Source organism: Catharus ustulatus, chromosome 2, assembly GCF_009819885.2.
Source record: "Catharus ustulatus isolate bCatUst1 chromosome 2, bCatUst1.pri.v2, whole genome shotgun sequence".
Classification (NCBI taxonomy): Eukaryota; Metazoa; Chordata; class Aves; order Passeriformes; family Turdidae; genus Catharus; species Catharus ustulatus.
The window spans coordinates 15563346-15590719 of record NC_046222.1 but is presented as its reverse complement, the minus strand read 5'-3'; the positions used below and the strand labels follow the sequence as shown (position 1 = coordinate 15590719).

General features: G+C 40.8%; 1 protein-coding gene across 1 annotated transcript in view; it reads right to left on the bottom strand.

Annotated features, from left to right (window-relative positions):
- UVRAG (UV radiation resistance associated) overlaps positions 1–27374 on the bottom strand; it is an 87386-nt gene extending 60012 nt beyond the window's left edge. Inside the window, exons 1-6 of the mRNA XM_033052811.1 lie at positions 27186–27374; positions 12968–13085; positions 11544–11578; positions 10604–10765; positions 9711–9785; positions 7205–7290 (exon numbers count right to left, since the gene is read on the bottom strand). Coding sequence (XP_032908702.1) covers positions 7205–7290; positions 9711–9785; positions 10604–10765; positions 11544–11578; positions 12968–13085; positions 27186–27266 — 557 coding nt within the window. The 5' untranslated portion in view covers positions 27267–27374. The remainder of the gene's footprint in view (positions 1–7204; positions 7291–9710; positions 9786–10603; positions 10766–11543; positions 11579–12967; positions 13086–27185) is intronic.

Sequence of the window (27374 nt, the reverse complement as noted above, 5' to 3'; positions counted from 1 at the left end):
TATAGTAATGAAACCTCCCACCTAACAGGGATGGTCGTGATGGTCTCAGGAGTGTTCTTGGACATCCATGCATTCCCTATCCTGCCCTGTTGCAATGAGCAAATTTATTAGAGCATTTTCCCCACTACAATATCTTTAATCTGTTTTATTTGTTCTCAGTCAAAATTCTGCCTTGACATTCTCTGTTGTGCTTGGATAGTTCTGAGGATTTCAGAGACACGATTGTGTTCACCAAAATCTTTGCCTAGGCTGAGAGACAATGTAACTCACAGCACCACTCTCATGGCCATACCCAGGACAAAGGTGTAACAAAAATAAACAGTCCTGATGTTCACAAAATCCTCCTTAAAAATTTTTAGGTATCTGCCAGTAAATTACTTATATTCTCCTCTGGTGGGACTTGGCTATTTAGATTAAAGATAAGGAAGAAATTTTCTACAATGAGGCTGGTGAAACACTGGCACAGTGTTCAAGGTGGTAGCAGGTGGAACTGGATGATCTTTAAAGGTCCCTCTGAACCCAAACTATTCTATGATTCTACAACATTCCAGTTTTCATCCATTTCATAGAGCCAGAAAAAGGAGCAGGACTGGGTTCTGACTTCTCAGTAGTGCTTCACTGACACAATCATTTACACACTGTCACAAATAGAGGCAGAATAAAGCTACTTTTTAAGCCTAGTACAGATTTGTGTAATTCCTCTCAAAAGTGCTTTGAAACTGAATTTGACCAAGAGCTAGCAATATATCTATGTTAAAAATGTGCCACTGCAGGGGTAGCTTATTGCATGTGGCAAATCAGGAATACTGAAGATCAGAGCAGCAGCAGACTACTAACCCAGCAGTTAACAAACACATACGGCTCTTACGCTTCATGGACTGTTTCAGCTTGCTGTGACCCACGCCACTCTGTCCTACAGATTTTGGCAAAAGGCAGGCTTGTAAGTTTAGTGCTCTAATGATCAAATTGCCTCTGCTCCCTTAGAGCTCAGCACCATAGAGGTAAAATTCCTGGGAAGAGATTTGTCCAAAAGTCTGATGCCACCAATAAAAATCCCAAAGGAACCTCTCAAAATAGGAAAAAAAAATAAAAACCAAACTAGATCCCAGTTTTCATCTCCATCACTACTTCTCAGGAAGCCACCACAGCACAATTCCAACTCGCAACGTTTGCAGGCCAAAAAGGATGACATTTGTTAAACTGTTCATCCATTTCAATAATGCTTAATTAAGCATACAGAGGCACTCTAGAGGTCCCATTCCAGCCCCTATGTATTCATCCTGGCCTTAGGCCACCTGGATTTGTCTGTGCAAAGCCAAGGGGGGATGCTTGCCTGGTCTTGGCTGCCTGTTGGGTACAAAGTGCCAAGTCTTCCAGGTACTAATGTTTCCTGTTTAGAAACATCAAACCCAGCCATCACAAAAAAACCCCAAGATACTTATCACTAGCAAAGGGGTGTTTTAGCAGAGGAACTTTGGGATTTAAAAGCAGGTAAGAGGAATCCTACAACCTATTTCACACTTCAGATGGTGTATTTCTGTATCTATTGGGAGAGGATGATGGTAGCAGCAGTAGCAACACTGAAGTCCAAAAGCCTGCAATGTGATTGCCAAGACACTCTCAGAAAAAGCTACAGCAAGGCACTGCAAGAGTATCAGGTTATTTATTAGTGATCACCTTTCCTGACCCATTCACATTCTACAAAAAGATGGCAACTGTTCCACCACATGAACTTCCATAACTGCAATGCTTAGAGAGGTTTTGGTGACAGCTGAGATGGGACCCTTCTCTGAGTGAAGGACAGCAAAGGGAAGAGCTAGAAAAAGGAGACTTATTTGTCAGTGCATATTTTAAAATTTAATTAGATCTTTTCTGCTTGTCCTTATCTCTATCAGCTACCAGCATGCCACAAGGAATAGCGTAGCAAAAAGTAACTTGCTTCCATGTAGATCCATCTGCTTCCTAACTCCATCGGGTTCACTTCTTTCACAGAGATTAAAATGGAAATAGAGGAACTTCAGGGAAGTTCAAAAGGGAGTACAGCTTTGCATGGCTCACATCTGGATTTATAGATGCTGTGCAACTCTCTGAAGTCAGACAGCTGGTGATGAGAGCATGTCTTCTTCCTTCTTTCCCTCCTTATCATCCCACTAAAAAACTGGAAGCCTAAATTTCGGAACTGCTACTTAAAGCAGCTATACAATAGCAAAGTCTGGCTGAGCTCCTGTCAGACAAGACACTGACATTGTTCAAGATGGACTGGTTTATAGAACACAAGGCAAGGTACCCAAGATACACCACAGCACTGAGCACCTTAAGCCCACAAAGCCCATGTGCCACTCTACTCTTCCCTACTCAGAGCTCATGAAAACAGCTTCACTTTCAGCATTATTTCCATGTGTTAAAAATAGCTCCACAAAGGCAGTTACTACATTTGGCATATGCAATTCTAGTGACTCTGTAGTCTCAGAGAAACCATGCTGAAGAGCTACTAACAAGTTATTCAGCTCCACAGCAACCTACATTGACCATATATTTTGTCTTCATTTCTAGTTTCAAAGATGAAGTTCTGTTCATTCAATAAAACTGTTAATAAAGATAGAAGATTTAAACAAAACCTGATTTTATACAATGTCAGCATGTTTTAGCCTTGGTCACTAGAAGGTGATTTTATGAATATCTCAGTTTCAGATCACAGACAAACACTACCAACAGTTGTATCCTTAAATATCTTTTCAGTGATGAGACATGCACTTTTCTTTAAATGAACAGTCATATTACAGATGGCAAACCCTGAAGCAAAGTCTATCACTTGAAGCACACTCCTGCCTCATGAGAGATTAATACCCAGAAGTATTATTCAAACCAAATTCTGCCAGATTAGACACTAATAATATTAAGCACCTGCCTGGAGCTAGTCTTTTTACTCATCCCAGCACTCAAATTATGCCAATGTCAGATTCTGTTGTTGATTTTGGTTTTGTTGCAAAAGAACACTTTTTTTAAGCAAAAACACAAGTGAAATGTTTTCAATCTGCACTAACTGGCTGCCCAAATACCACAAACGTACCATGCCATCTGCTGAAGGAACAGTTAAGCCATAGAGATGGCAGTTCTGAATGGACTAATAAAAACTACAGGATGTAAAACTTCAAAGGGGCAGATTTTCACTAATTCTTAGAGCACTTTTTGTCTCCAGGCAGAATATGGGAGGATTTCAGGCATTCATATACTTAGGCACAAGCCAATGGCTCTATAAGTGTCACAACAACACAAAAAGATGTTACAGAATACACTATATTAACTTTTGTATTTAGAAATTGAAGTAAAATTCTATTACATAGTATTTTCAACTCTCATCTTCCCAACACCGTTTAATACTAAATGTCTATTTTCCAAAGCTTTAAGAAAAGAAAGGTTAGAAAACCAAGAGAATACTAAATAAAACCTATTCCCATTAGTGCTGCAAACGTGCTCAGAACTTGATTATTGAGACATGTCCAGAACATGACCTCAGATGAATTTGGCCCATCCTGAGTGCTGTGTGAAAGGCGTTTCTGTATAACCTATTACTACCAGCAACAGAATGTTTAGAAAGTCTTTAAATTATCTTTTTTCAGGAAATATTACAAGGGATAAAAACCTCAAAATTTGAGCTTTCCAGGTGATGTGGTGAATTTTTGTTAGTTAGCCCATTTAAAGCAAATGGCTGGAAGAACATTTGTCACTTCTATATGGCACAAACAACTTACAAGCAACACCATGTTTGCCTGAGGATCTTGTCCCTGTTCCAGAACAAGAAGGGTCGTGAGTTGCAGAGGTGCTGAAACATTCTTTGTGTAAAGAGGAGTTGCCTGAACATTTAACTTGTTCCTCCTGTTTAACTGACTTGTAAATCCAGCATCTAAACACAAGCACTATTTCAATCCAATGCACAAAAAATTTTCCATTGTTCACACACTCTGTCATTCCCAATTAATTTTATTATCAACATAATTTGAGCCAAGCATACACTTTTCATTAATGTCTATTCACAAGCTTCATAAATTTTAGCTATTCACTTCTGAGGAAAAAAAAACTTCTTACATCACTTCTTCCCCCAAAAGCAGTTTTGAAGCACAGACTAACCACAGAAGTTCTCACTGTTAGGGGAGAGTTAGGGGATGAGCTAGAACCAGAATCACTTCTCTCCCTTTTGTCTGTCAGTGGCTTTGCCACATCTGCTACCACAGTACCACCACAACAACTGGGACTCAGATCCCATTGTCACCAGCATTTGCTTCCTTTTGTAAAAGTGTAAATAAAGCCAGTACAAGCTGTTCTTCATACTCACATTGTGAAAACACTAGGAAACTACATGTGCCGATTGTAAATTTTTACTACAAATATCTTATGAGAAACTCTTCAAAACATGGGATTTATGTGACCAGATGCAAATCTTTATGATGTGGATGCCTCAGTATTCTCTTTACAGTCAATGGACAGAAGGACAACAGCAACTCATTTCCTCCCGAAGTACATCCTGTCTAATAAATCATAAGTCAAATTATGCCCATCTCTCTCTTCAAAGAGGAACACACTCGTGTGAACAACCTTTGGGAAGAGTTCATGGGTTGGTTATTCAAGTGTGGACTCCTGGAGGAGGTGGCAAACCAAACTACTTGGTAGTGTCTTAGGTTACAATGCAAGATGTAACCAACAGTGTGTATTCCATCCCCATCTGTTAAAACCAGGTAGAGGAGTGCTCTTCATCTCTTCCACGACCTGTCCCTCATAACTCCAGGGAAGATATCCTCTGTAATGGGCTAGCTGTTAAAACCAGGTGGGGCAGTCTTCATCTCTTCCTGAACCCATCCATCCTCCCTCCAGGGAGGGATCTTCTGTTAATGGGGCATTGAATCCCACTGTATGATTGATAAAATTACATCATCCCATTCTCCACCCACAGGGAGGAGCCAAGAATTTCCTACCTATATAAAAATCTAAGATTTGGAACACCAAGGCAGCCTTTTCCCACTGGATTCCCAGAGGAAAACCAGACCAATCTACACCACCACTGGACTTTCAGAGGAAAACTACACCCTTCCACAGGATCATTGCTTCAACTGAACCACATCTGTCACTCCATGAGCACTGCAGCCACCATTTAATGGGACTGCTACCAACACCCTGACCAACAGGGTGTCAAGGTTGTATTCTGACTATCAGTGGTTTTTTTAATTTTAAAATTTTTATTTAATTTTCCTAGGAAATAACTTATTCCTATCCCCATATCTCTTTGCCTGAGAGCCCCTTAATTTCAAAATTATAATAACTTGGAAGGAGGAGTTTATATACTCCATTCCAAAAGATGCTCCTGCCTTCCTTAGCAGACACCTGTCTTTTTGAACCAAAACAAGAGGAGAAAAAGGAGACCTGACAAAAACTGACTAGAGATTATTTTAAAACAAACACCATCACCAGGTTTTTCAGCCTGAAATCAAAGGTAAGCAGCAGTATAGAAAATGCACCTGTAAAAGAGTAGAGTTAACGTAAAAAGAAATAGAAACGATTCTAAACTACACAGAGAACTCTGCCTTAGTTCCTAACAAACTTTCCTAACCACAATGAAATCAGACAAATATGACATCTAGGTAGAGTCAGAAATACAGCTTCTAACTTCTGCTGGAACTAAACAACACAATGTAAATCCCTTGATATGGTATGCAGAATCCACCAAAACACAGTCAGCAGCAGGCCTGGTTCTGAGGCCTGGAAAACCCTGTTCCTTCTGGGACAAAATAAAAAAGGAGAATGTCTCAGCTCAGAGACAGAGCTTAACAGAAACTGAGCCCAACAGTAAGCCCAGGCACTTTGAGAGACTGAACTCTCACATCCCCAAAACAGAGAGAAGCTCCAGCAGCCAGGGTTCAAAGCAGTACTGGTAAGCACACAACAAGGTGAATTTTATCACCTTAATTTCTTGTCAGCTTGAGGAAAACAGTCAAGTATGTTGAGAAGAAGGATTACAGATCAATTACACAGGGCTGGACAGGAGTCTACTCAGTCAAGTTCATGACCAGAGTGAGTCTTTTTCTGGAACGTGCTTCATACTACATAGAAGTGCACACAAAATGTGAAAAACCCTCGTGAATTAAGTAATCAGGGTACACTGCACATTTTTTTCCTTTTTCTGTTTAACAAAGACTAAATGTTAGGTACTAGAAGTTCTCTTCTAATGGAGGGTGCCAGAATGTAATCAGAACTTCCCAACACTCCCCCTGGTTGTTTCCCACTAAAAGCACAGAAAAAAACCCAAACATTTAGAGAGCAGCCTTCAGTTTAAATACGCTTTACAGAATCAAGAAAGAGAACACTCAAATTTTAAGAGAGCTTAAATAAGGACATCTGAATAAACAACCTAAGCTGACTTTTCCTCTCTCTACAGACAGGCAACACTGACACCTACTGTCAACACTGTCAAATGGATTTAACTTGTACAACTGATTTAAAAAGTCAAATGTATTTTTACATAGACTTTTGAAAGCACGTTGAACATTTCCTATTCAAGGGTTTCCTTCATAGAACATCTACTGCCTTTACTGCAGAACTGAAGTTATTAACCTGTCTTGTAAAATGCCATTTAAATAGAGATTCCCCAAAACCAACTTATTGACAGTGGTAGACCACAATTACACTTTTCTATAACTCATATTTTTGGACTATTATAATTAAAACAGATCTGAAAAAGGACATCATGTTTAACTTAATACTAGCACTTCATGTTTTTTATCACCACAAACATTTAAGCAAAAAAACCCCAGTACCCTTCTTAGACCGCATCTGTGCTGGAGTAACTGGGTCCTGACTGTGATCTCATGTATTTAAAAAATTTATTACTGTCGAGAACAGAGTAGAGGCTTTTCACAGAAACTTTCCAACAAAGCAGTTCCATGATTTTGATGTCCACAAGGCATGTCCATGGGCCAGGTCCACAGTCAGTCCTAATTCAGAGCACTCAAGCATCTACACAGCAGAAGTCCAGCCACCACCACTGAACACACACATACCACAGCCCAGCTCCTCACTACATGAGTATATTGGCACAACCATGATATCTCCTTTCCACACCATACTGGGGTTTTTTATAATATTTAGAAAGATCCTCCCACACAGAGACTACAGAAGTTACAATAGCTACACAAAATATTATCAAAAACCTTACCTAAGCAAAGAGAAGACATCGTACGAGTTGCGAACACAGCTCTGATCCACCTGGAGAAGACTGTTCTTCAGGGTACCTGAGTGATCCTTGAGGAAAAGGAATATTATTTTTAAAATAAAAAAAAATTCATCTTGATTAGGAGCATGCACTTTTAGTAATATAAACCATCTTGCATGCAATGTATTTTAAATCTGTCTTTACACATGTTTTATCTAGGGTAGATAGAAACTATTTAAGAGGGCAATAACCCCACTTACCTATAAAGGTATAAAAGACCTATCAGTTTATCTGTGTTCTAGACACACTGTGTGTTTTCTTGAACTTCATAATCCATAACTGTCTGAATTTTATGCACAGAAACACTGAAAAGTGCAACTGACAGCACTGCCATTCTTCAGCTTCAGACCTGAGAGCCCACTCAGTCATGTGCCAGAGAATTACATGAACATGAGCTAAAGCTCTATCCTTTATCCATGCTGCAACACATTAAAAGACCAAAGTAGTCTTAGTTTTGAGTGAGATGAACAAGTTTCCGGAAGTTACAAAGTAAGAATAACACAAGGTTGCTCTCGTAAGATACTGAAATATCCCTTCTGCACAAAAGGTATCAGAAGTAAGACAGACAGCAATTCCTCATGCTGCAAATGTCAGATAACTGAGCTTTTCAGCATCAGGCATGGTCACACAAATTCCCAGAAAAGTTGCAAACTCGGAAGTGTTGCTTTACAAGATAAAGTAAATTTTAAGCAGGTCAAGCCACGTGGCGGCACTATCAGAAAGATTATGGATTGCAAGGAAAAAGGCACTTACTCTAGTGCATAAAGCAGCCCCATCTGGTACCCATGATCAGCCAGTGTTCCAACAGAGATGGATTCTGAGTACCACAATCCCTGCCTAAAGAGTCTTTCCTGCCCCAACAGGACTCTCCATATAGAAAACATTGAAATTCAGAGTGAAACATCAACATCTCCTGACACAATTGTGTTACCCATAGCCCACACAGTAGACATTTCACCAAAAATGTGGTTCTACCTAAACAATCCTGAGATCTACACACCATGTAGCACATCACATTGCTACAGAGGCACTATCCCAGCAGCTCTCTCAGCTCCTCATTTTCCTACCCAAGACACTGGATGCTAAATGCTGAAATCCAGATATCTCTCCACAAAAAAATACCAAAATGAAAACATCTTAATGTCTGAAAGAACTAGGATGGTGGAAAACTGAAAATGCACAAAGTGCCAGCATCACCATGTCCTATCCCTGGGCACGTTGGATGGGGCTTGGAGCAGTCTGATCAAGTGGAAGGTGTTCCTGCCCATGGTAGGGGGGTAGGACTAGATGAGCTTGAAGGTGCCTTCTCACCCAAACCATTCTAGGATTTTACTGTATAAAACTGATGGCATTTCAACAAACACTGCCTTCAGAAAGCAAAGTGCAGCATTTCTCAGAGAACAAGAAGACTGACCTAGAATAATTGTTTCAGGAGTGAAAGAATTTGCAGCAGCAACCTATTTCAGCCTTTTCTTTTCCCTCTGTACTACGGTGTTCAAAGGAATTTTCCAAACAATCAGGCACCAAGTGGTGTATGCAAATTGTTCCACCCTGAGGAAATTTACAGAACATGTAATGCAAGGGTTTCAGATTTAGCAATTAGGAAGTTTACCCTCTGAAAGAAGAGTGTGTCTTTTTCTCTGCCACATTTACTAGACACAGGCACATGTACTTGCAAATACACAAAAAGGTTTTGCTTGTGCAAAGTGGCCAAGATCTAGCTGCTAAAAAGTACTCAAAGAATACGCACATGTGGGGAAGACTCTACCTGCATTGATGGAGACCACAGACTGAACAAACAGAGAGATGAAGCTTTCCAAAGATGAGGGTCTTTCCTTCTTCATGGTTGAAAATGAAGCTACAATTCAGCCCTTGGAAAATATAACTATGTTTCTCTTCCCCATACCTCTGACAACTTTAGAGCTACAGAGAGCTGTATTCCTAGTTCTGCTCTTCTTTAAGGAGAATCAGAAAGTTAGTCATTAACTAGAAGCTACACTTGCTTCCCTCAAGGCACTCCCTGAAAAGGAATCTCTGCAAGAAGAAGGATGAGTTCTACCAGTTGAAAGCAGCAAGCATAAAACAGTTGAAGGGCAATCTGTAAGTCAGGAAGGTGTTGAGGGAACCAGAGGATGCGAAGCCTGGCTTTGGGAAAGCTGGTATAGCATCCAGAATTTATTATGTTGAACCTGGGTAGATACTGGTTTTACAGACATGCATGAAGCTTCAGACAAAACCAAATAGATTCAGAAAGCTGCTCAAGGATCAGGAATACTTTAAATCCAGGTTAACAGCTTCAAAATAAATCCCTGAAGCACACATCTATCTTATTTAAACATTGGTCCAGTTCAAGCAACTCCAAATAAAGGTTCAGTGTATGATTAGTAGAGAGGGTGAAACAGAGGAACAAGTGCTTCAGTTGTCCAAGACAAATACAAGACACCCTTACCTTCTGTTCAAATGAAGCTCCATAATAACCATCATTGAGACCAAAAATAATCTCATTTGGGTTTCTTGCATGGATCTGTAGGGAAGGAAGAAAACAAATCAGTTTAAAGCCAGTTTACTGCAAATTTTCACACCAAACAAGCACAAATTGCTCCCAGAGTCTAAAGCAGTTTTTCATCACCTGTAACTCTAGAAGTACATAAAACCTCACAGAAAACTGAATTTAACCATGGAAAACCTGTTTGTTTCACAGCTTTAGCAACAGTCACTAAGTTCAGACATTCTACTTTGAAATCAGAAACACTAGACAGAACATCTTTCCTATTACTGCATTTCCAGGTACAAAAATAAGATAGCTGGAAACTAAAAAGAGGTGAGACTCAAGACTTCAGCCTGGAGAAGAGAAGGCTCCAGGGAGACCTTATAGCCCCTGCCAGGGGCTGAAGGAGCTCCAAGAAAGCTGGAGAGGGACTTTGGACAGGGGGAATGACTTCTCACTGCCAGAGGACAGAGTTAAGGGGATATTGGGAAGAAATTCTTGGCTGTGAGGGTGCTGAGGTCCTGGCACAGGCTGCCCACAGAAGCTGTGACTGCCCCATGCCTGGAAGTGGGCCATGATGGGCAGGGTTTGGAGCAACCTGGTCTAGTGGAAGGTGTCCCCACCCACGGTAGAGGGGTGGAACTGGATGATATTTAAGGTCTCTTCCAACCCCAACCACTATATGATTTTATGATTTAAAGCTCTGATGTAAACTAACATGAGTATGTGTAATCAAACTTTAAAACACAATCTTCAAACACACTCATTTCCTCTCTCAGTATCCTATATATGAATTCATCCAGATGTTTTGTTTCCTGAAGAAAAAAGTTGAGGAAAAAATGTTTTCACATTACCTGCTGGCCCAAGTACTTTAACCCATCTAGATTGACCTTCCATTCAATCAAAAGCTGAAAGTGCTCCTTCTTGCCACCCCAGATCCTCACAACAAAACAAGAGACAGAGGTATCGAGACGATCGGGCATTATTCCAAAGTCCAGGCTCCTCCATGTTGGATTCTAAGTATTCAGAAAAGGATAAACACACTTTAAACAAGCCAAACTAGTCCATAAATTGCCAAATAAAGCAGCAAATAGCAAATCCCACCTCAAAGATTTTAAAAAATCTTAAGAATGAGGAACAACAGCTATTTCAAGCTCTGCTGCTTCCTATCCTGTTTGCTAGAGAGAATTCCTCAGTTAAAAGGTACATGTTGTAAAGTACTTCAGAAACTGAATGGGTTGTGCTTCCTTCCATTACAAAACATCAAAGAATTTACTTCAGAAATTACTAATTCAGTTTAACCAAATCAGGAACTTTCAAAGTGGAAATTAAATTCCTTTCACAGTTATAATTCAGCTTCTGAAAACCAGAGTATGGCTTGCAACATCCTACTCCTATCCTACTATCACCCTTCCTCATTTGTAATAAACTGTTTAGTTCTGGTCCCTTCATTCATCTAAACTGAAAAATTTAGAAAATCTAACATGTTTTCAAGGTTAAGTTTCTTCCATCTATTAGTTCTTCAAAGAACATATGTATATGTCAGGCAGGTACATGTTCCTTGCTGTTTTCTTACAACACAAAGATGTCAATAGAAATCAGCATTTCAACTACTGAGTAGCTCCTTATTCTAACCCTCATGAAAATAATCTGAAAAGGAGAAGAACACAATACTCCTAACAGAAGTGAACAGTGGAAAGGCACATTAAGTTATGGTATTCAGCAGATAAATCAGTATATTGCACTAAAAACACAATTTTAAAAACAAACTTTTTCCACATTAAAGTAACTTACCAGAGAATTCTTGATCACCTCACTCTTATAAAATTCTAAAGAAAAATAAGTAAAAAAGCACATTTAGATTAGCTTAAACACTGATACAAATCTTAGTATTTGACACAGAAAAAACTAAAATAAGTAGCAACCAAGAAAGACAAATGTTAGTGGGTCCAGTTTATTAGTAATCAATTCATGAGATAGCTTTTAAAATGCAGTCATGCTTTTGACTAAAATTCCTCTTTCACACTTATTTATTACAAGTCATTATTTAAATTTAGTATTTAATCTTTCTATCCATGGTAATCCTCAAGGTTTACAAGGTTTTGATTTCTGAGGAATGAACATGGCACAGTGTTTAACAGTATCTGGATAACATTTGCAAAAATGCCTGGTTTGCCACACAACATCTTCCTGGAACACAGCAGCTTGGATAAATTAATTACAGCACTTTCCTGAGGAGCAACAGTGACCTGCTCCAGGTGCTCAGAGAGGGAACAGCCAAGTTACCTGACAGAGGTGCCAACAAACCCGTATTTAAATGGGAATAAGCAACTGCTGGTGCATGAACCTTGGCTTTCCCAGTCAAAGCAAGAGCTCAACAGACTTTGGACAGACAGCTCTAGAGGCAGGAATACAGATTTTGTACAATATCCCAGCCCACTGGAGAACAAGCATAAAGCTTTGATGAAGTGCAACAGTCCCTAACACCAAACACTGCAGAAACAGTCATCAGTGACAGGTTCAACCAACCACCATAACAGGCAGCAAGCTCCAGTTTTGTATTCTGGTCCTTCTAAAGCACCAACCTTGGTAAAAAAAGCAAAGCAAGATGCCAGATCTGTCACGTGCCAGATGAAAATAAAAATTAGGAGAAAATCAAAACTCATCTCCAAAAGGATCATTAAAACATATTTTTAATAACATCTCTTCACAATGAAGAGCTATATACCGTAGTGGGAAAGAATAGCAAGAAAGAGAAGAGAGCTCTCATGCTCAAACAGATTTATCTAAACTGTAACAGAGGCCTGGATGCTTCATATCATTGGCTGAAAATTCTATTTTTTGAAAACTTTGATAACAATATGTGCTGATGTATGCTTTGTAAAACAATTGGTATGCACAGAGTGGGACACTCTTCCCCACAGAAGACAACTAAAGCTCAAAAATCTTTAACTTTTATGTGCTCCTGGATCATCACTCAGGGAAGAGCAATGACAAAAATAGGCAGATTTAAGAGACTACAAGACCTGTTATCTGTTTAGCCTCCTTGGCTGCTAACACTGAAAGCTTACATGAAATTGAGGAAATTTAAGAGCTCCTTTCCCACGTTAGCAAAGGTGATGTAACTAATGGCAGCAAGTTGTCAAGACAAAAGAGAATTAATCTCATAAGAATTCAGAGATTAACCAGCAAAAAGGTTGATAGCAAGCCTGGTTTACCTTTGTAGATCTTGGTGTTATCACACAAGTGAAGAGTGAAGTACGTATCCAAGAGGCGATAACCATTCTTATTGATGATGTTACGTGCGGCAATATTCCGAAGGTGACGAAGTCGGCGCTAAAAAGAAGAAAAAAATTCAAAGAACTTTCTTAAGATTGAAAATTGACCCTTTTTCCAAAGCATTTCAATGATTCCCAAAGCACTAGTGTGGAAAAAAACACTCAATTTTCTCTGTCAGATGGCAAATGTAAACAGCCAGGATTCAGCAAAGCCACAGGACAAGAAACACTGATACTGAAGAGAATCTATTCTTACTCATGTCCTGTACGACATTTTTGTCCCCAAAAGTGACCAAATCACCAACTCTTCGAGCAGTTTCAAACAAATATGTGACACTATCAGCTTCAAACACAGCAGCAGCACCACCCAGACGTTTGCATCATTGCACTGGAAACACTTCCCAACCAAAGCTATTTTCAATAAGCATTAACGGACAAACAGCTCAAACAATCCACCACCAAATCCAGAGTCATAAGGAACTGGCTGAACAAAGCTTCCTGATTTCACAGTAATCCTGGGAACTACTCTAACAACTTTAAATAAAATACATCAGGAAGACATATCAAGATTTTCAGGGAACATTAAGGGCACAGTGAAATTTGAGATTTCCACTGTCAGTTACCATCTGCTGTGATGAGAGTCCTTTTCCCTTGGAATGAATACAGTAGGATATGTCACTAAAATATTTAGTTTAAGTGATTTCATCCAACTCCTACATTACCCTGGTTTACTACAATCCTGATCAAATCAATCTCTCCCACCTGTCTGTGCCCAACAGCTTTAATAGCTGTGGCTAAGGTCTAAGCTTCAAGGCACACCATACACTTAATCTCTGACAAATATTTCACATTATTAACTTCTAATAAAATTTAGCTAGTTAACAAAGCAATTCTGCAGGACTGTCACACTTAAATCATTGCTTAGCTGTTGTTTCTATTGTTTTTTATCTTCAAAGACTCATGCTTCAAACAGCCTCCCATGAATGCAGCACTCAGCGAACTGCCACTTCAAATACATAAAGCTCTCACCAAATCCTTCAGTGTCATATTTTCCCAGTCAATCTCTCAACTCACCAGTGTCTCACCCACTACCCTGGGGATGTTGGTGAATGGCTCCACATGCTTTGTGGATCACCACAATCCACCAACAAGCCTCAAACAACTGGTTTAGTCCATACTTTTACCTCAGAGTTCATCTTACATCATTTTATGCCAAAAGAGTCTTTATTTGTAAGACTAAACCCACCTTAAAAGCACATTTTAAAAGCTTTTGAAACCAAAAGACAATTTTTCTATTTGCAGCTTGTCTTAAAAGGCTTTTAACAAGAGTTGAAAGGCCATCACCTGTTTTAGAATCATAGTATGACACTTTATATCACTTAACACCACTCCAGTGACATATTAGTTTTCCTTCATGGAAAGGTATGAGGAATATTAAATTTCTATTCATGTGACAGCCTAAAAATCACTGATGGATTCATTCCATTCAAAGTCTGTTTGTGACTTAGACTAAAACCAGAGACTGAGATAGGATGCCCAGGTATCTCTAGTATATACATGAGCTACAAAATTAAAAACAAAAAATCCCAACCACCAAAAAATGTTCTGTGAGACTACATGGTCTTATTTTCTTAGAAACTGGTATCAAAAATGTCAACAGAAATATTAAGTTTCACTTAAAAAGGAGCCACATAGACCTTTAACAATTTTTCACATCTAACCTAAAAGCTGGGTAGCTTTGCTGGCTATTTTTATGTGCAACTGAAACACTCCTTCAGAAATGGTTATGAACATGCATTTTGCTACCTATACAAATGACCCAAGAATTTTATGTGTCATATCTCTTTTAATAATCAACAGTACCACAGAAATCAATCAACTACCATGCTCATGCCCTTCATTTTTTGTATCTCTCCTTTCATTCCTTACAAAGAACAGCCCACACTGCATCCTATAAAGAAGGTAACTTTTTCCAGGTCTCTTTAGGATTGCAAACTAATTTGTGTGCCTGTTTTAAGTAGTATGCTTCATTGATTAGCTCTCAAGCAAAGTCAAACAAGTTTCTTACTATTCACAATACACACTGAGGTCAACGAGGTTTGAGAAAAAAAAAAAAAAAAAAAAGCTGTTGAGTGTCCTAACCTACACCTGCACCTCTGAACAAGATTGAGTCCTTATCTCTGTGGTTTGTGACTTCCTTGCACCCTCCAGGACATGGGGGTTAAAGTCTCACTTCTCCTAAACCTGTTGTTAATTTTGGGGCTGTAAGACCACAACACAGTTCAGAACTCAATGTGCAACAGGTAATATTTGCATATTTGAATCTCCAGCTTAGCCAGCACTCTCCTCCTATCCATTTAGCCTGGCTGACAGGGAACAAGTTTCCAAATACATGGACAATTTTATCATTCACATTCTTTAGTGTGAGGTCAGGATGACAGAGACTTGAATCCTCATAATAAATCTTCCCCTTTGCCCACTTTGTTTGCTGATATTACACTGAATTATTCAAATTTCGTCAGAACTCTACAGAGGCAACATTCAGAGTTAATTAATCTCTCCTGATCCAAGATAATTAGCTTCAACCAGGAGACTATCAGCTGCAAAGACATACCCAAAGATAACTGATTAGGCACTAGAATTCCTTATCAAGGGCTTTGTGTTGTGACAAAGTAAATATTTTGAGGCAAGTCTTAAATCTCTAATGTTACCTCCTATGCATTTCATATACTTTTGTTCTGGAGACACTGGAATACACAAAACAAAAACACCACTGTGCTGCAGCTCAGCCAGCACTGGCATCAGCCAAACACTGCCAGCCCCCAGCACTGCATCACCCTTTCTTACTCGTTCCACCATAAACGAGCACTTGTGCAGCTGCTCGCAGAATCCTATCTGGGAACCAATCTGGATGGAAACTAAGCAGCTCTCCCTTTTCCAGGGTTAGTTTCACCAGCTCAGTTCCTCAATGTGGCTCACCACGTGGCTGGACAAGCAGCTGAGCTGACCAAGGAGGGGACAGCACAGCAGCAAGAGGCTGAAGGCAGAGAAGTGCTGGAATGAAACCACCAGCTTGAAGCGTACCTGGGGCAACAGAGCCTGGCACTGCCATGAGCCGAGGGGAAGGCAGCTCACAATGAGGTACCAGAGCATTTCAAACTGCAAAAGCAACTCTTTTAAGAGAATAAACCAGTACACTCTACGCTGAATGCAGCAGCTGCAAATAATACACAATTCTTTCATTTCCTTCTCCTTCTAGGTGAAGTGCTAAAAAGGGTCCCTTTTCTTTAGTGACAAGTTTCAGCTATTTTGACCTTTCTATAAAAGTGTCAAGAAATCTTCATCATGAGGAAGGATTCCCCCAGGATAAGATGCTCTGCAGCCAGAACAGTAATTCCAAAAGCCCACCTTAACAAACAAAATACAAGGGCTAAAAAACAATCCAAGTGCCTTGGCAGCCTGCTGAGTCACTTAACTTCACAGAGGCCAGTGTGAGTGCAAGATGATAATGCAGGACCTGCTTTCATTTTTTAAAAAAAGAAAAAGCAAAATATACAATGAGCACAGCTAATTTTCACCACTATGTCCTCAAAGAACTTACAGGTTACCAACAACACAGGACTGAAATCCTCAGACATCTACAGCAAGTATCTTAATGAGATATCCTACTGCAAAAAAAGTTATTTTTGCAGAACTAATACCATGGGAAAGGTTATTTAACCTTTCCAAGAGTCTCAATTCAGCACATGCAGCCTTAACAGTGGCATATCTGGACCAGTGCTTGGCACAGTAGCACAGCAAGTCTAACAGTTCATTCTCAGGGGTTTGTGACACAAGTTATTTTGGTTACAATTGTCCAAGACCTTTGCAATTTCCAAGAAAGCCAATGGAGCAGTGAAATTACAGTACAGGCCTGGTTATCCTTTGCTTTAATTCCCATTCTAAGTTGCATTTGATTAAAAGCAACTGCTATATAACAGCTACATATTGACTCACATGAAAGAAATGAGTGCTTCCTTCTGTGTTGAAGATAAATTACTACAAACCAGGAGAAGAGATGCACTAATTTTCCATTAGGAGAAATCCTGAATAGTTTGTATTTTAAAAACACTGCTGCCTGTAAAGATAGCACAGGTTATAAGCAGACAGCCATCCCAAAGATATACAGAAAGTCTGATCAGGAAAGCTGTAGGAGAGATCTGAAGAACAGAACTGACCATCAGGCATCCCTCATGCTTGCACAGACAGAAAAGCAGCTTCCCAAAATTCTACAACAGCACCTTAACAAAGCAGCTGCGGAGTGTAGCAAAACCATCCCTGCTCAGTGATTACCAGCTTCACTCAAAACTCAGAGAGAAACACTCAGTTTTCATCATTCTGAGGAGCTATTTGCAGTTGTGTAATATATCTAGTGTTCCTGTTCTATGACTTTCTGGGAACCCCTCCAGATTTACCACAGGCCATAAACAAATCAGACTGCTCCAGAATCAAGCATTTTCATCATCAGCCTTGTTAAGATGGCTTTTTCATCACATGATTCCAGACAGTCTACCAAGTCTTTTGAAGTCTAAAGGACTGGAACTGTCTGGTCCTTCATGCTTTAATACCCTCAACACTAGGATACCATAATCTTTCACCACCTCTGCCTAGAAAGCCACCTTCAGCATCCTGATGCACATTCCCATCCTGCATGGATGTGTGTTTTGTGCAGTCTTAGGGTGAGGGTCAGAAAACTGAACCAAGGCAAAGCTGCCACAACCAAAAGTTAGTAACTGGGTAAGTAAGGCTAACATCTGGGTAAGTTCCTCCAATTCAGCCCCCCACAGCTACACAGATGTGCCCACCACAAAAGAGGGCAGAGTAGGCACACTTCAACACTTAACTTTCTTTATGGTTTAGGCTGATCCAGATGCCACTCTTTGCTTTTTTTCTCCAGGCCTGAGAAACAGAAGTGATAAAGCTATTCACTGTTTTTTTTCTCTAAGAATCTGGTACAATTAATAAAAATCAGTGCAGAGACGACACAGCAGGAAGGTAAGAAAAGGGAGTGAGTCAAATGAGAGAGAAGTGCGCTACTGTTAATACAAGGTCTGGACTGTTCATGGCAGGAGAACAGGACTACCTACAACAGCCTCAAGTATTCATGGAATTTTATAATTATTTGTTCAAGGTCATATAATGGGTAGCAAAAGCAAGCATGGAGAGTTCTGATTCCTCTTCCATCTTAACCACTTCATTATTCCCTTAAAAGAATCTGATGACCCTGGGAAATAAAATAATGTCAGTAATATCCAAGCTGGATGAGAACAGTCAAACACCTTTTCCTATTTCTGGTACTCAGCCATCACACTGACTCTAGCTCTGGCTCCAAGTATCAATTGTGAAGCTCAATATGGGCAACAGCAAAGCCCATTCTCATCACATGGAGCCTATCATGCCATCAGCAGCTGAGATGACCTAATGGCTCACAGCTGGAAAAACGGGGAGGTCTGTCTTCTCTTTGTCCCATATCTGCCTTCTCCCAGTAGCACAGTCTTCCATCTTTAGCACTGGCTCTTCTAGCAAAGCTGTTCGTGAATTCTACTCTCAGCAGGCTCTTTGACATGTTAAATAAATTTGCAAAGGTGTCAAGGGAGTATCTGAACTTAAGCAAGGCAGGCAGTTTGGTTTCTTCTAGCAAGAACCATCCTAGATGCCATCAAACAAGCCCCTCTGTGAGTGGAGGGTTTGGCTGAAAACTTCCAGATGTTCCTAAGTGACAGTGGGTATGGCCATAAGTAAGTTTCAGAAATTCTATCAGGCAGATTTTTTAAGAACTTTATAAATATAAAAGTATATTTTCCAGAATGAAGCTTCAATTCAATTGCCCAGGAAGAAAGTTTTGTACATTTGTAACTGAATTTGAAAAAGGCTGCCCCACCCACTCATTCCTGAAGGCTTTCCATACAACCCATGTAACCAGAAATTCACTTTTGTCTGAAATGTAAACACAATGGTAAAACCAGCATTAAGAAGTCTGGGAAATCATCTTATACAAGCAAAATAGAAGTTTACATAAATGACTTAGCCCAAATTCACCAAAATTATATCACCACTTAGGGCTCTCTCAGAGGCCTGAATTGCTGAAAAGCAATTATTGTATTTCCAGAACAAAAAACTTTCAACACTGGCTGAAATTTCAGCACCAGGTCTCCTTCCTTAGCCTTTAATGGAGTACTCTACTCATCAAACAGTTTTTAATCAAGACACACAAAGACAGACTTCATCTCTGGACACCACTCCTGTTTTGAGATTGGTGCCCTCCTCACAATTTTGTCAAGAAAGTAAATTCCCCAAATTCTTTTCAGATCAGGATCAGCTCTGACCTCTGTATAAGATGGTACATAATCTGTTTTTACCTGGCTTTCACACGAATTTCATAGCTTGGTTCCTTGCTCTATGACCCACAGAAGCTCTGAAAGAATTTAAGCAAAATCCTTCCAAGTATTTTAGCATTAAAGCAGGAGGCAAAGATTAGTTAGCAACACAAATGTTACTACAGCAAATCCAGTGTTTTTGAACTGAACAGACTTGAGCTTGCAATGTCAGCTATTTAGATGTCTGGATATTTGTCAGAATTAAGTCATATTATAAAACAGAGAGCTCTGTGTGCTTTGTAGCTCATAGCAGACAGGTTGAGGGGGTTCTTTTTCTTAAAAAGCATAAAACCTCCAGCCCTGGAACAAAAAAAAAGTTACCAAAATATGATTTATATTCAGCCAACACGAGCATTATTTATTATCACAGCACTGCTCTACACCTCCGTATTGCACCTTCCAACTTCCTCAGATTTTCACTAATTGCTTTCACCTCTCCATGCTAATTTGAATACTAAGAAGCAATCACATGATCCAATCCCTTGAAAGTCAAATGGTAGGCAAGAATTCATACTTAATTTTATGTAAGTTTCCAAGCTGCCTCATTCTCCAATTTAATACCTTTTTTTTTTTTTTTTTTTAAGCGAAGCATATCTCACAGAAGGTTTGGGTCAACTCTGCTGCAAAACATAAAGCTGTTAATATCCAAAAAATGTACGTGGGAAGTTCAGGCACTACTCAGATGTAAGGTTACTTAAAACCACAGGAAAGGCAACAAAATGCTTGTACTCCAATTTACACTTCCTAGGAAGATTTATGAGGTTGGCAATTTAACAGTTTTCCACAGTTCAGAGTCAAGAGAATCAAATGGGCTTTCAGCTCTACTTCTGATGCAAAGAAGCATTTGATATGCAATTTTGTGGGATACACCATAAGGAATATTTAGGAATTCTATTTTAATGTCTTCCAGCACACATTTGAAGACAGCAAGACCCGTAAGGCAACACAGCCATCATTAGTTCATACACAGCCACAATGGGTTACACGAATCACTTGAGGTTCTCCTTATGCACCTCATTCTTATCCCCATTTCCTCATGTCAAGTGAGCAACAGCCATCCAGGAACTCCTTTCTCTTTATAAAATTTAGCTACTTTCTTGCAAGTGCCTTTAAAAAACTATTTCTACTGGGAATCAGAACTGAGGACATCACCAGTTTGAAGATGCACTGTAGGAACACAACTGCACTTTTTTTCCTATGAAGGTGCAACACACATACCTCACCTTCCCAAAGATCTTATGCAAGGAACCAGATAATTGAACCTGTGCAGAGGGATTTACCCAGACTAAACGACCACAAGAAAAATGAAAGCCTAAATGACCACAAGAAAAATGAAAGCTATTTTATCAACATGGCTCAAAGTTTTCTGAAATGCACAATTGTGAATTTTAGGTTACAGTTTCTTAAATCAAAGTGCCTCCTTTCTTTTATGCTTCTGGACAGCTGAAAGGCTTTTGAAAGTTTCCCTTAAGAAGGAAAACAGCTGTGAAGCTTTCACATGAACACATCAAGGGTCAATACAAGTTTCTAATCATCCATACCCTGGCTACCCCTGCTTCTGTACAGCACTGAGAGCTTCACCAGGAACAGAGGCAAATAGAAGATGTTCAAAAGACAAGTCTGCCCTAATTCACAGAAGGAGAAAGTGAAACAGGAAGAATAAGGAATATCTCAATACTTGACTTGGCCCATGCAGAAGTATAATAATTTTCTAGCTGTCTGAATGCAAAACAGCCCTTTGTAAAGTCAGTATGGAGTTAAAAAAATGCAATGTCTGAAGTCAATGTTAGATCTAACAAAATATGTTAGTCTGTGGCATGATCTGCTCCTTTAACACTAACTAAAGCAACAGTAGCATCAGAAAATAATTAAAACAGATAACTGTACTACAACTGAAAAAAACTTAAGACTATGTATTAATCTTGAAAGGCAGCTGTGTCCTCTGGTCCATCCTCCCCTGTACCCTCCTACTAGCTAATCCTCTAAACTCCCTCCTCAATAAGTAATTGCATTTACACTGAGGAGTAACTCAGAACTCAACTTCTACCCCCATGAAATGATGTAAACAGCTGGTAACTGTTCAGCTGGCATAAGATATATTCTCTTTGTACCCCATAATCACTGGTAGAAAATCTACACCACTTACTTTAGAGTCTAAAATAAATGAAAGAACTAAAACTGATGTAAGCTCATGATGTTCACACAACTCACTAACCTTCTGCATGCTTATCCTTTTTTTCCACGCGCAGAATTTGTGCTTATTTCTGCAGAAAGACTGTAAAAGCCTGTCATTTAAAACTTATTGTAGGGGCAGGTACAGAAGACACATTCAGTCTTGGGACACAAACAAGATAGCAGGCAAGGTGTGGCAAAACAAGACCTAATACATGGAATTAACTTACATATAATGTTAGCAGGAAGGATTCAAAAGCCAAATCACAAGCCTACGCAGGGTCTTGGGCAAAAGAAGTTCTTTCTGTGTATTGTTTCAACAGCTGTGTTTGGTTATGGTCACTATAACATCAAGAGCGACAGATCCAGCGAGCTGGCAAACACCACAGCTCCAAAGAGCAAGAACTGTCAGCACACTCTGAAAAAATTGCCCTAAACTATGGTTAAGGAAATCTTACAAATACTGCCCACTGGCCAGACAAAGCTGTGCTTGCTAGGTGCAAATAATAGGAAACTAGACAGTCTTTTCACCTTTAACCAAAGACCTTTTAGAAGAGGTAGCTAGAAATAACATCTTTCTTTATTGATGTTTTTCTCTGAGTTTGTATAAGTAAGTATTTAGTCTCAAGATGAGAGACTGAAATGTAGCTGCTTCTGTGCCACAGCATGGGAACTAACCCCCCAGACAGAAAAGAGAACATCAGGGTGCATGTCCCACCTCATTAATAACACTCTGTAGCAGTTGAGAGAAGTCCCCTAAGCCTCTCAACACGACCTTGGGGAAGAGCATCAGTCCACATCAGCTGTGGGAATAACCTGGGAATATTAGGATGATACTCAGAAGGGAGCACCCAAAAAGTACACAGGGCCTTATAGAAGAGAGGGCTTCAACAAAATCAAAGCAGTGGCAATTCTGACCTTAAAGAAGCATTTAAGGATGCTCTAGGCTGCACAAGCAAACAGCATATGATGATTAATAACCTGAAGCATATTAATGCTTATCTTGTTGCTGGATGGATGAATAAATCAAGGGCAAAAAAGTCAGTTTCCCTTAATAAATGAGACTTGGGTCTTTAGCTAGCAAGTTGCTCAATTCAGAGCATTCCATAACCCACCACAAACATCCCAAATAAAGCATGAAAATTGATCTAGTATGGCCTTTGAATATAACAGTCTCTCTCTAACTTATCAAGAGATCATTTGGGCTGCAAAACACACCTGCATCCCCTAGGGAATACGTGTAGCACACTGCAGACAGCAAAGCTCCAGCCCCAGGATAACAGCCAGCCTTTTGGGCTAAAATTACAATTTTCCAGTAACTTTAACAATTACTCCTCCTAATTCTTGCAAACACTAAACATTGATACAGTTGGGAATGGATACAACTGAGTAAGATCAGCAGGTCACAACTCACACTGTGGTGTTTCACTGGAGGAGCACTTTTCTCTCACTCAGCATTTAAAGAGTGTGTGTCAAAGAGAAGTGAAAGCAATATTCTAATACAACACTTTCCATCCACTACTCTGATTCCTCCCCTCCCCCCACATTTTGAAGGAAAGAGGAAGTAAAATATAATCAGTCTTTTTTTTTTCCAAATAACTCAGGGGAATATATAACAAGAGTAATATAAAACTATTGTTTAAAAAGATATTATTTTCTCACTGCTTAGTTGAAAGTGCATGTGCAGCCCTGGGCCCATACAGTAACTTTCTTTATTTCTCCTACACAAGACCCCTCAAACACATTAGCCAGCACCCTTTGAATCATCCCTTTCTGCCATGTTGCCCAAAATGTTGTGCATGAGTGATACCCATCTTTAAAGAAAGAAACCAAGTCAAATCTGGAACTGGACCTGGCAGGGGATGCGATAAAGGGCTTCTCTATGTATGCTACCCAGAAAAAGAAAGTTAAAGAAGGTGCTATCCCCCGATAAATAATGCTGGAAAACTGGTAACAACTGATGGGAAGGCTGAGGTACTCAACAACTCTTTTGCCTCAGTTTTCAATGACAACCTCTCTCATGGATGGACAGCAGGATAGGGACTGGAGGAACAAAGCCCCTCACACTGTAAGATCGGGTTAACGACCACCCGAGGAACTTGAATCTGCACAAGTCCATGGGACCCAAAGAGATGCACCAGTCTTGAGGCAACTGGCTGATTTAGTTCCCAAGCCAGTCTCCATGATATTGGAAAAATCATGGCAGTCAGGTGAAGTCCCAGGTGATTGGAAAAGGGGAACCATGGTACCAATATTTAAGAGGGCCAGAAAAGAGCACCCTGGGAGCTACGACCCTGTCACCTCACCTCTGTGCCTGGCAAGATCACACAACAGATCCTCTGAGAAGCAGTGCTAAGGAACATGGAAGACAGGGAGGTGACTCCACAGCCAGCATGGTTTCACCAGAGAGAAGCAAAGCATGACCAACCCAGTGGCCTTCAATGATGGGGTGACTACATCAGTGAACAAGGGAAGAGTTACAGACGTCGTTTATCTGGACTCTGGTAAAGCCTTTGACATGGTTCCCCCCCAACATCCTTTTCTCCAGATTGGAGAAATGGATTTGATGAGTGGACTCTGAGATGGAAAAGGAATTGGTTGGATGGGCAAATCCTGAGGGTAGAGATGCTCCCAGAGTTAGGCTAGTATGGAAGGCACATGAGCCATGGATGCTAAGCATGTCTGTGAACTGAAAGATACAGAAAATATCCAGTCACCTGGTCTGACACTATTCATGGCTGTGCACAGCAGCACAATTTACCCCTTCCCTCCTCACTACCACATCCACACTCAGCAGACATCTCCCTCCCTCACACACCCTCCCAGGCACTGGTTCTGGGTCCATGACTGTGTGCTTTCCTGTCACTAGACAACCACACGTGAAATCTCTTTTGGCCAGCAATTAGCACAGTAGCATTCAAGAGATCATTTGACTGTGGCATGACTGCCTCTCTACATTCAGGCTGCATTTTTCTGTCCAATCCCTTCCATGGAGGATATGTAACAATCTGCAAGGTTTGGGTACCCCAACCCATTGCTTTGAACTTTTTATAAGGACGGGACTGAACAGTTTGCTTTGAGCACTTCTCATGACACTCCCAATTTTCTTGCATCAGGCAAATGGGAAGAGATATTACTAAAGAATCTCAGCTCCTGAACTGCAATTATTTCACATTTTCAGTTCTGTTGAGCTCACTCTTACAGCAAAAGAGAACAACATCCTGACACAATTACTAAGGGATTCAAATGGGAATTTTATGCTTAATCAGATGCATTTCTCTACAGCCATATCCTCTATTTCTCTTTCTTAAGATACAGAATAAAACAGCAAAAGGCATTCTGGCCTGGTCATCCCACCACACAAACAAGTTAAAGAAGAGGTCAGTCAGATAAGCACGATCACAAAGCAAAACGTTTTGGAGTTAACTTTTCACTCCTGCGAAAGTGTCAGTAGCAGGAATGCTGTTTTCTCCCCAGTGTGAATGTTACTGGAACAATTAAGGCCAGACTAAACTCAGATTACACTATCACTACTTCTGTCCCTAAAAAGTCACTTCAGTCATTAAAAGCACTCACCTTGAATTCTCAGTTGAGAATTTGTCTTTGGAGAGATTTAAAGCCATGACTCAGACAATCCCGCTCTCAATTCTTATAGTCAAAAAAAATGTAGCACTGGGTGTTCTAGAGAAAGCTGCTTACTGAAACAAATCACCAAGTTGATTTCTGTGCTGGCACAGAGCTCAAACAATTACCTTGCTTTACGTAGCACCACACAGTTTGGATCAGCCAAACTATGGCATTGCAGAGATGGCACAATAGACTAGGAATGACTTTTCCTTCTCATAATTCTCCAGTAAAACAGCTCCAGTGCGCTGAGCCCCTTCAAGCTGTCTTGCACTTCAGTAACAGACTTTTGAGCTCAGATAATATGGAGAAATAGGGTGATTTGCTATCAGGGTGGTCAGTTGAGCCTCTCAATTCGATTCCAAGTACAGACACAGTGCACAGATCCCTCAGCACATGGTCCTTGTGTTAGCCGAGCACACAGCAGAACAATGCCTCAGTCTCTATCCCAGCCTTACACTTGCTACAATTAACATACAAGCATTCTCGACAAATATTTACTCAACTGGAACATCTTATAATTGATGACTCAATTTCTGCTCCTAGGAACTCCTATAAAAGTTCCTGCTCTTAGGAGGAAAAGCCTGTGTTTTGGTCTCACTTTCACAAAGTCCAGTGACTAATATCTCAGGCTTCTCCCTGCAGCATTCACTTGGTCCTTGCACAAGCCTGAGAAAGAATAAAACCAAAAATGCAGCAAGGAGAAGGCCATACTTGATCTCGAGGACAATCCCCTGTTTCCTGTTAATACAGAGCTGCATTCATGTTTATGTTTATTAACAGAGCAGACCCACGTTTCAGAGTAAGTACTTGCTCACAAATTAGAGTTGGGTGGCCAACAGCCACCTCCATTCCCTGCTTTTACCCTTAACTGGATGTCTTCTAGAGCATGTTTAACAAAAGAGCAGTTATAGATCACTTCAAGTTAACTTATGCTGATTTTTTTCTCTACTCTTTATATTTCCACCTGGTAACATGTAGCTCAAGTAACACAGATCGAGCGTCTACTTCATAGCAACATCAACAGCACCGAGTTAATGAGCCAAAACAACACTCACATCTTACAGTATTTCTAAAGAAAAGCAAAATTTTGCGAATTACTCCCACCTTCACTGCTCCAGCTCCTGTGCAATCAAAGTCACCACATGCAAGAGGGGAAAGGGCACAGTCAGAGAGAGATTGCTAAATGCTCGGGCAGGACCTAATCTTCCTCGCTCAAAATTAATGTTTTCCAAAATTAAACGTGTGACGAACGCCCAGTAAACCAAAGGCCAACTATTTGCAAACGGGAAAAAGAGTTGGGTGAAGGGAGGACGCAATGGGGAGAGAACATTTCACCACTTTTCAGAACACACTTCATGTTCTATCCACACTCCAAGAGAAGGAGGAGAGGACACCCGGCTGCTTCGGCCTCACGACGTGCCCAAGTTTAACACCGATTTTTCAGGGTGTTATTCCTGCTGCAAGTCCCACCTTTAGTCTGCTCCAGGTCCCTGGCAGGCACAGCAGTTTCCTGGGAGAGGAAACACCACTCGACTCCACCGGGAGAGAGGCACAGACCCCGAGCCCCACGCTTCCTCTCGCCTTCCTGCCAGCCTGAGAGCTCAAACTCCCCTTCCACAAGCTGGGGGACTCCGCCTCAGCTCACCCCAGACCTCGGGGAACCCCACGGACACTTCATGGAGCACCTGTCCACCCCCTTAGCTCAGGGCACCCCACACCTAAGGGTGCACCCCTCAGTTCAGGAAGCATCTCCCTTCAGCCCAGAACAACCCACACCTCAGTGAGCACGCCCCGGTGCACACCTCAGGGCATGCCCCACCTCAGTGAGCACAGCCCCTTCAGCTCAGAACACCCCACACTTCAGGCGGACAGCCCTGATTCACCTCAGGACACCCTCCTCCGCCTCAGCCCTCTCCGAGCGCCGCCCCGAGGCCCCGCCGTACCTGCTGCGAAGGCAGCTCCACATGCAGGGCGCGGGCGGCCGAGCCGGGCGGTAATGCGGCGGGACCGGCAGCCGAGCTCATCCTCACGTAGGGTCCCCGCTCTACTCCCCCGAGGCCGCCGGGCGCGCAGGGGTTAATGGCGGCAGCAACGCCGAGCCGGCCGCCCGCTACGGAGCCATATTACCGCAG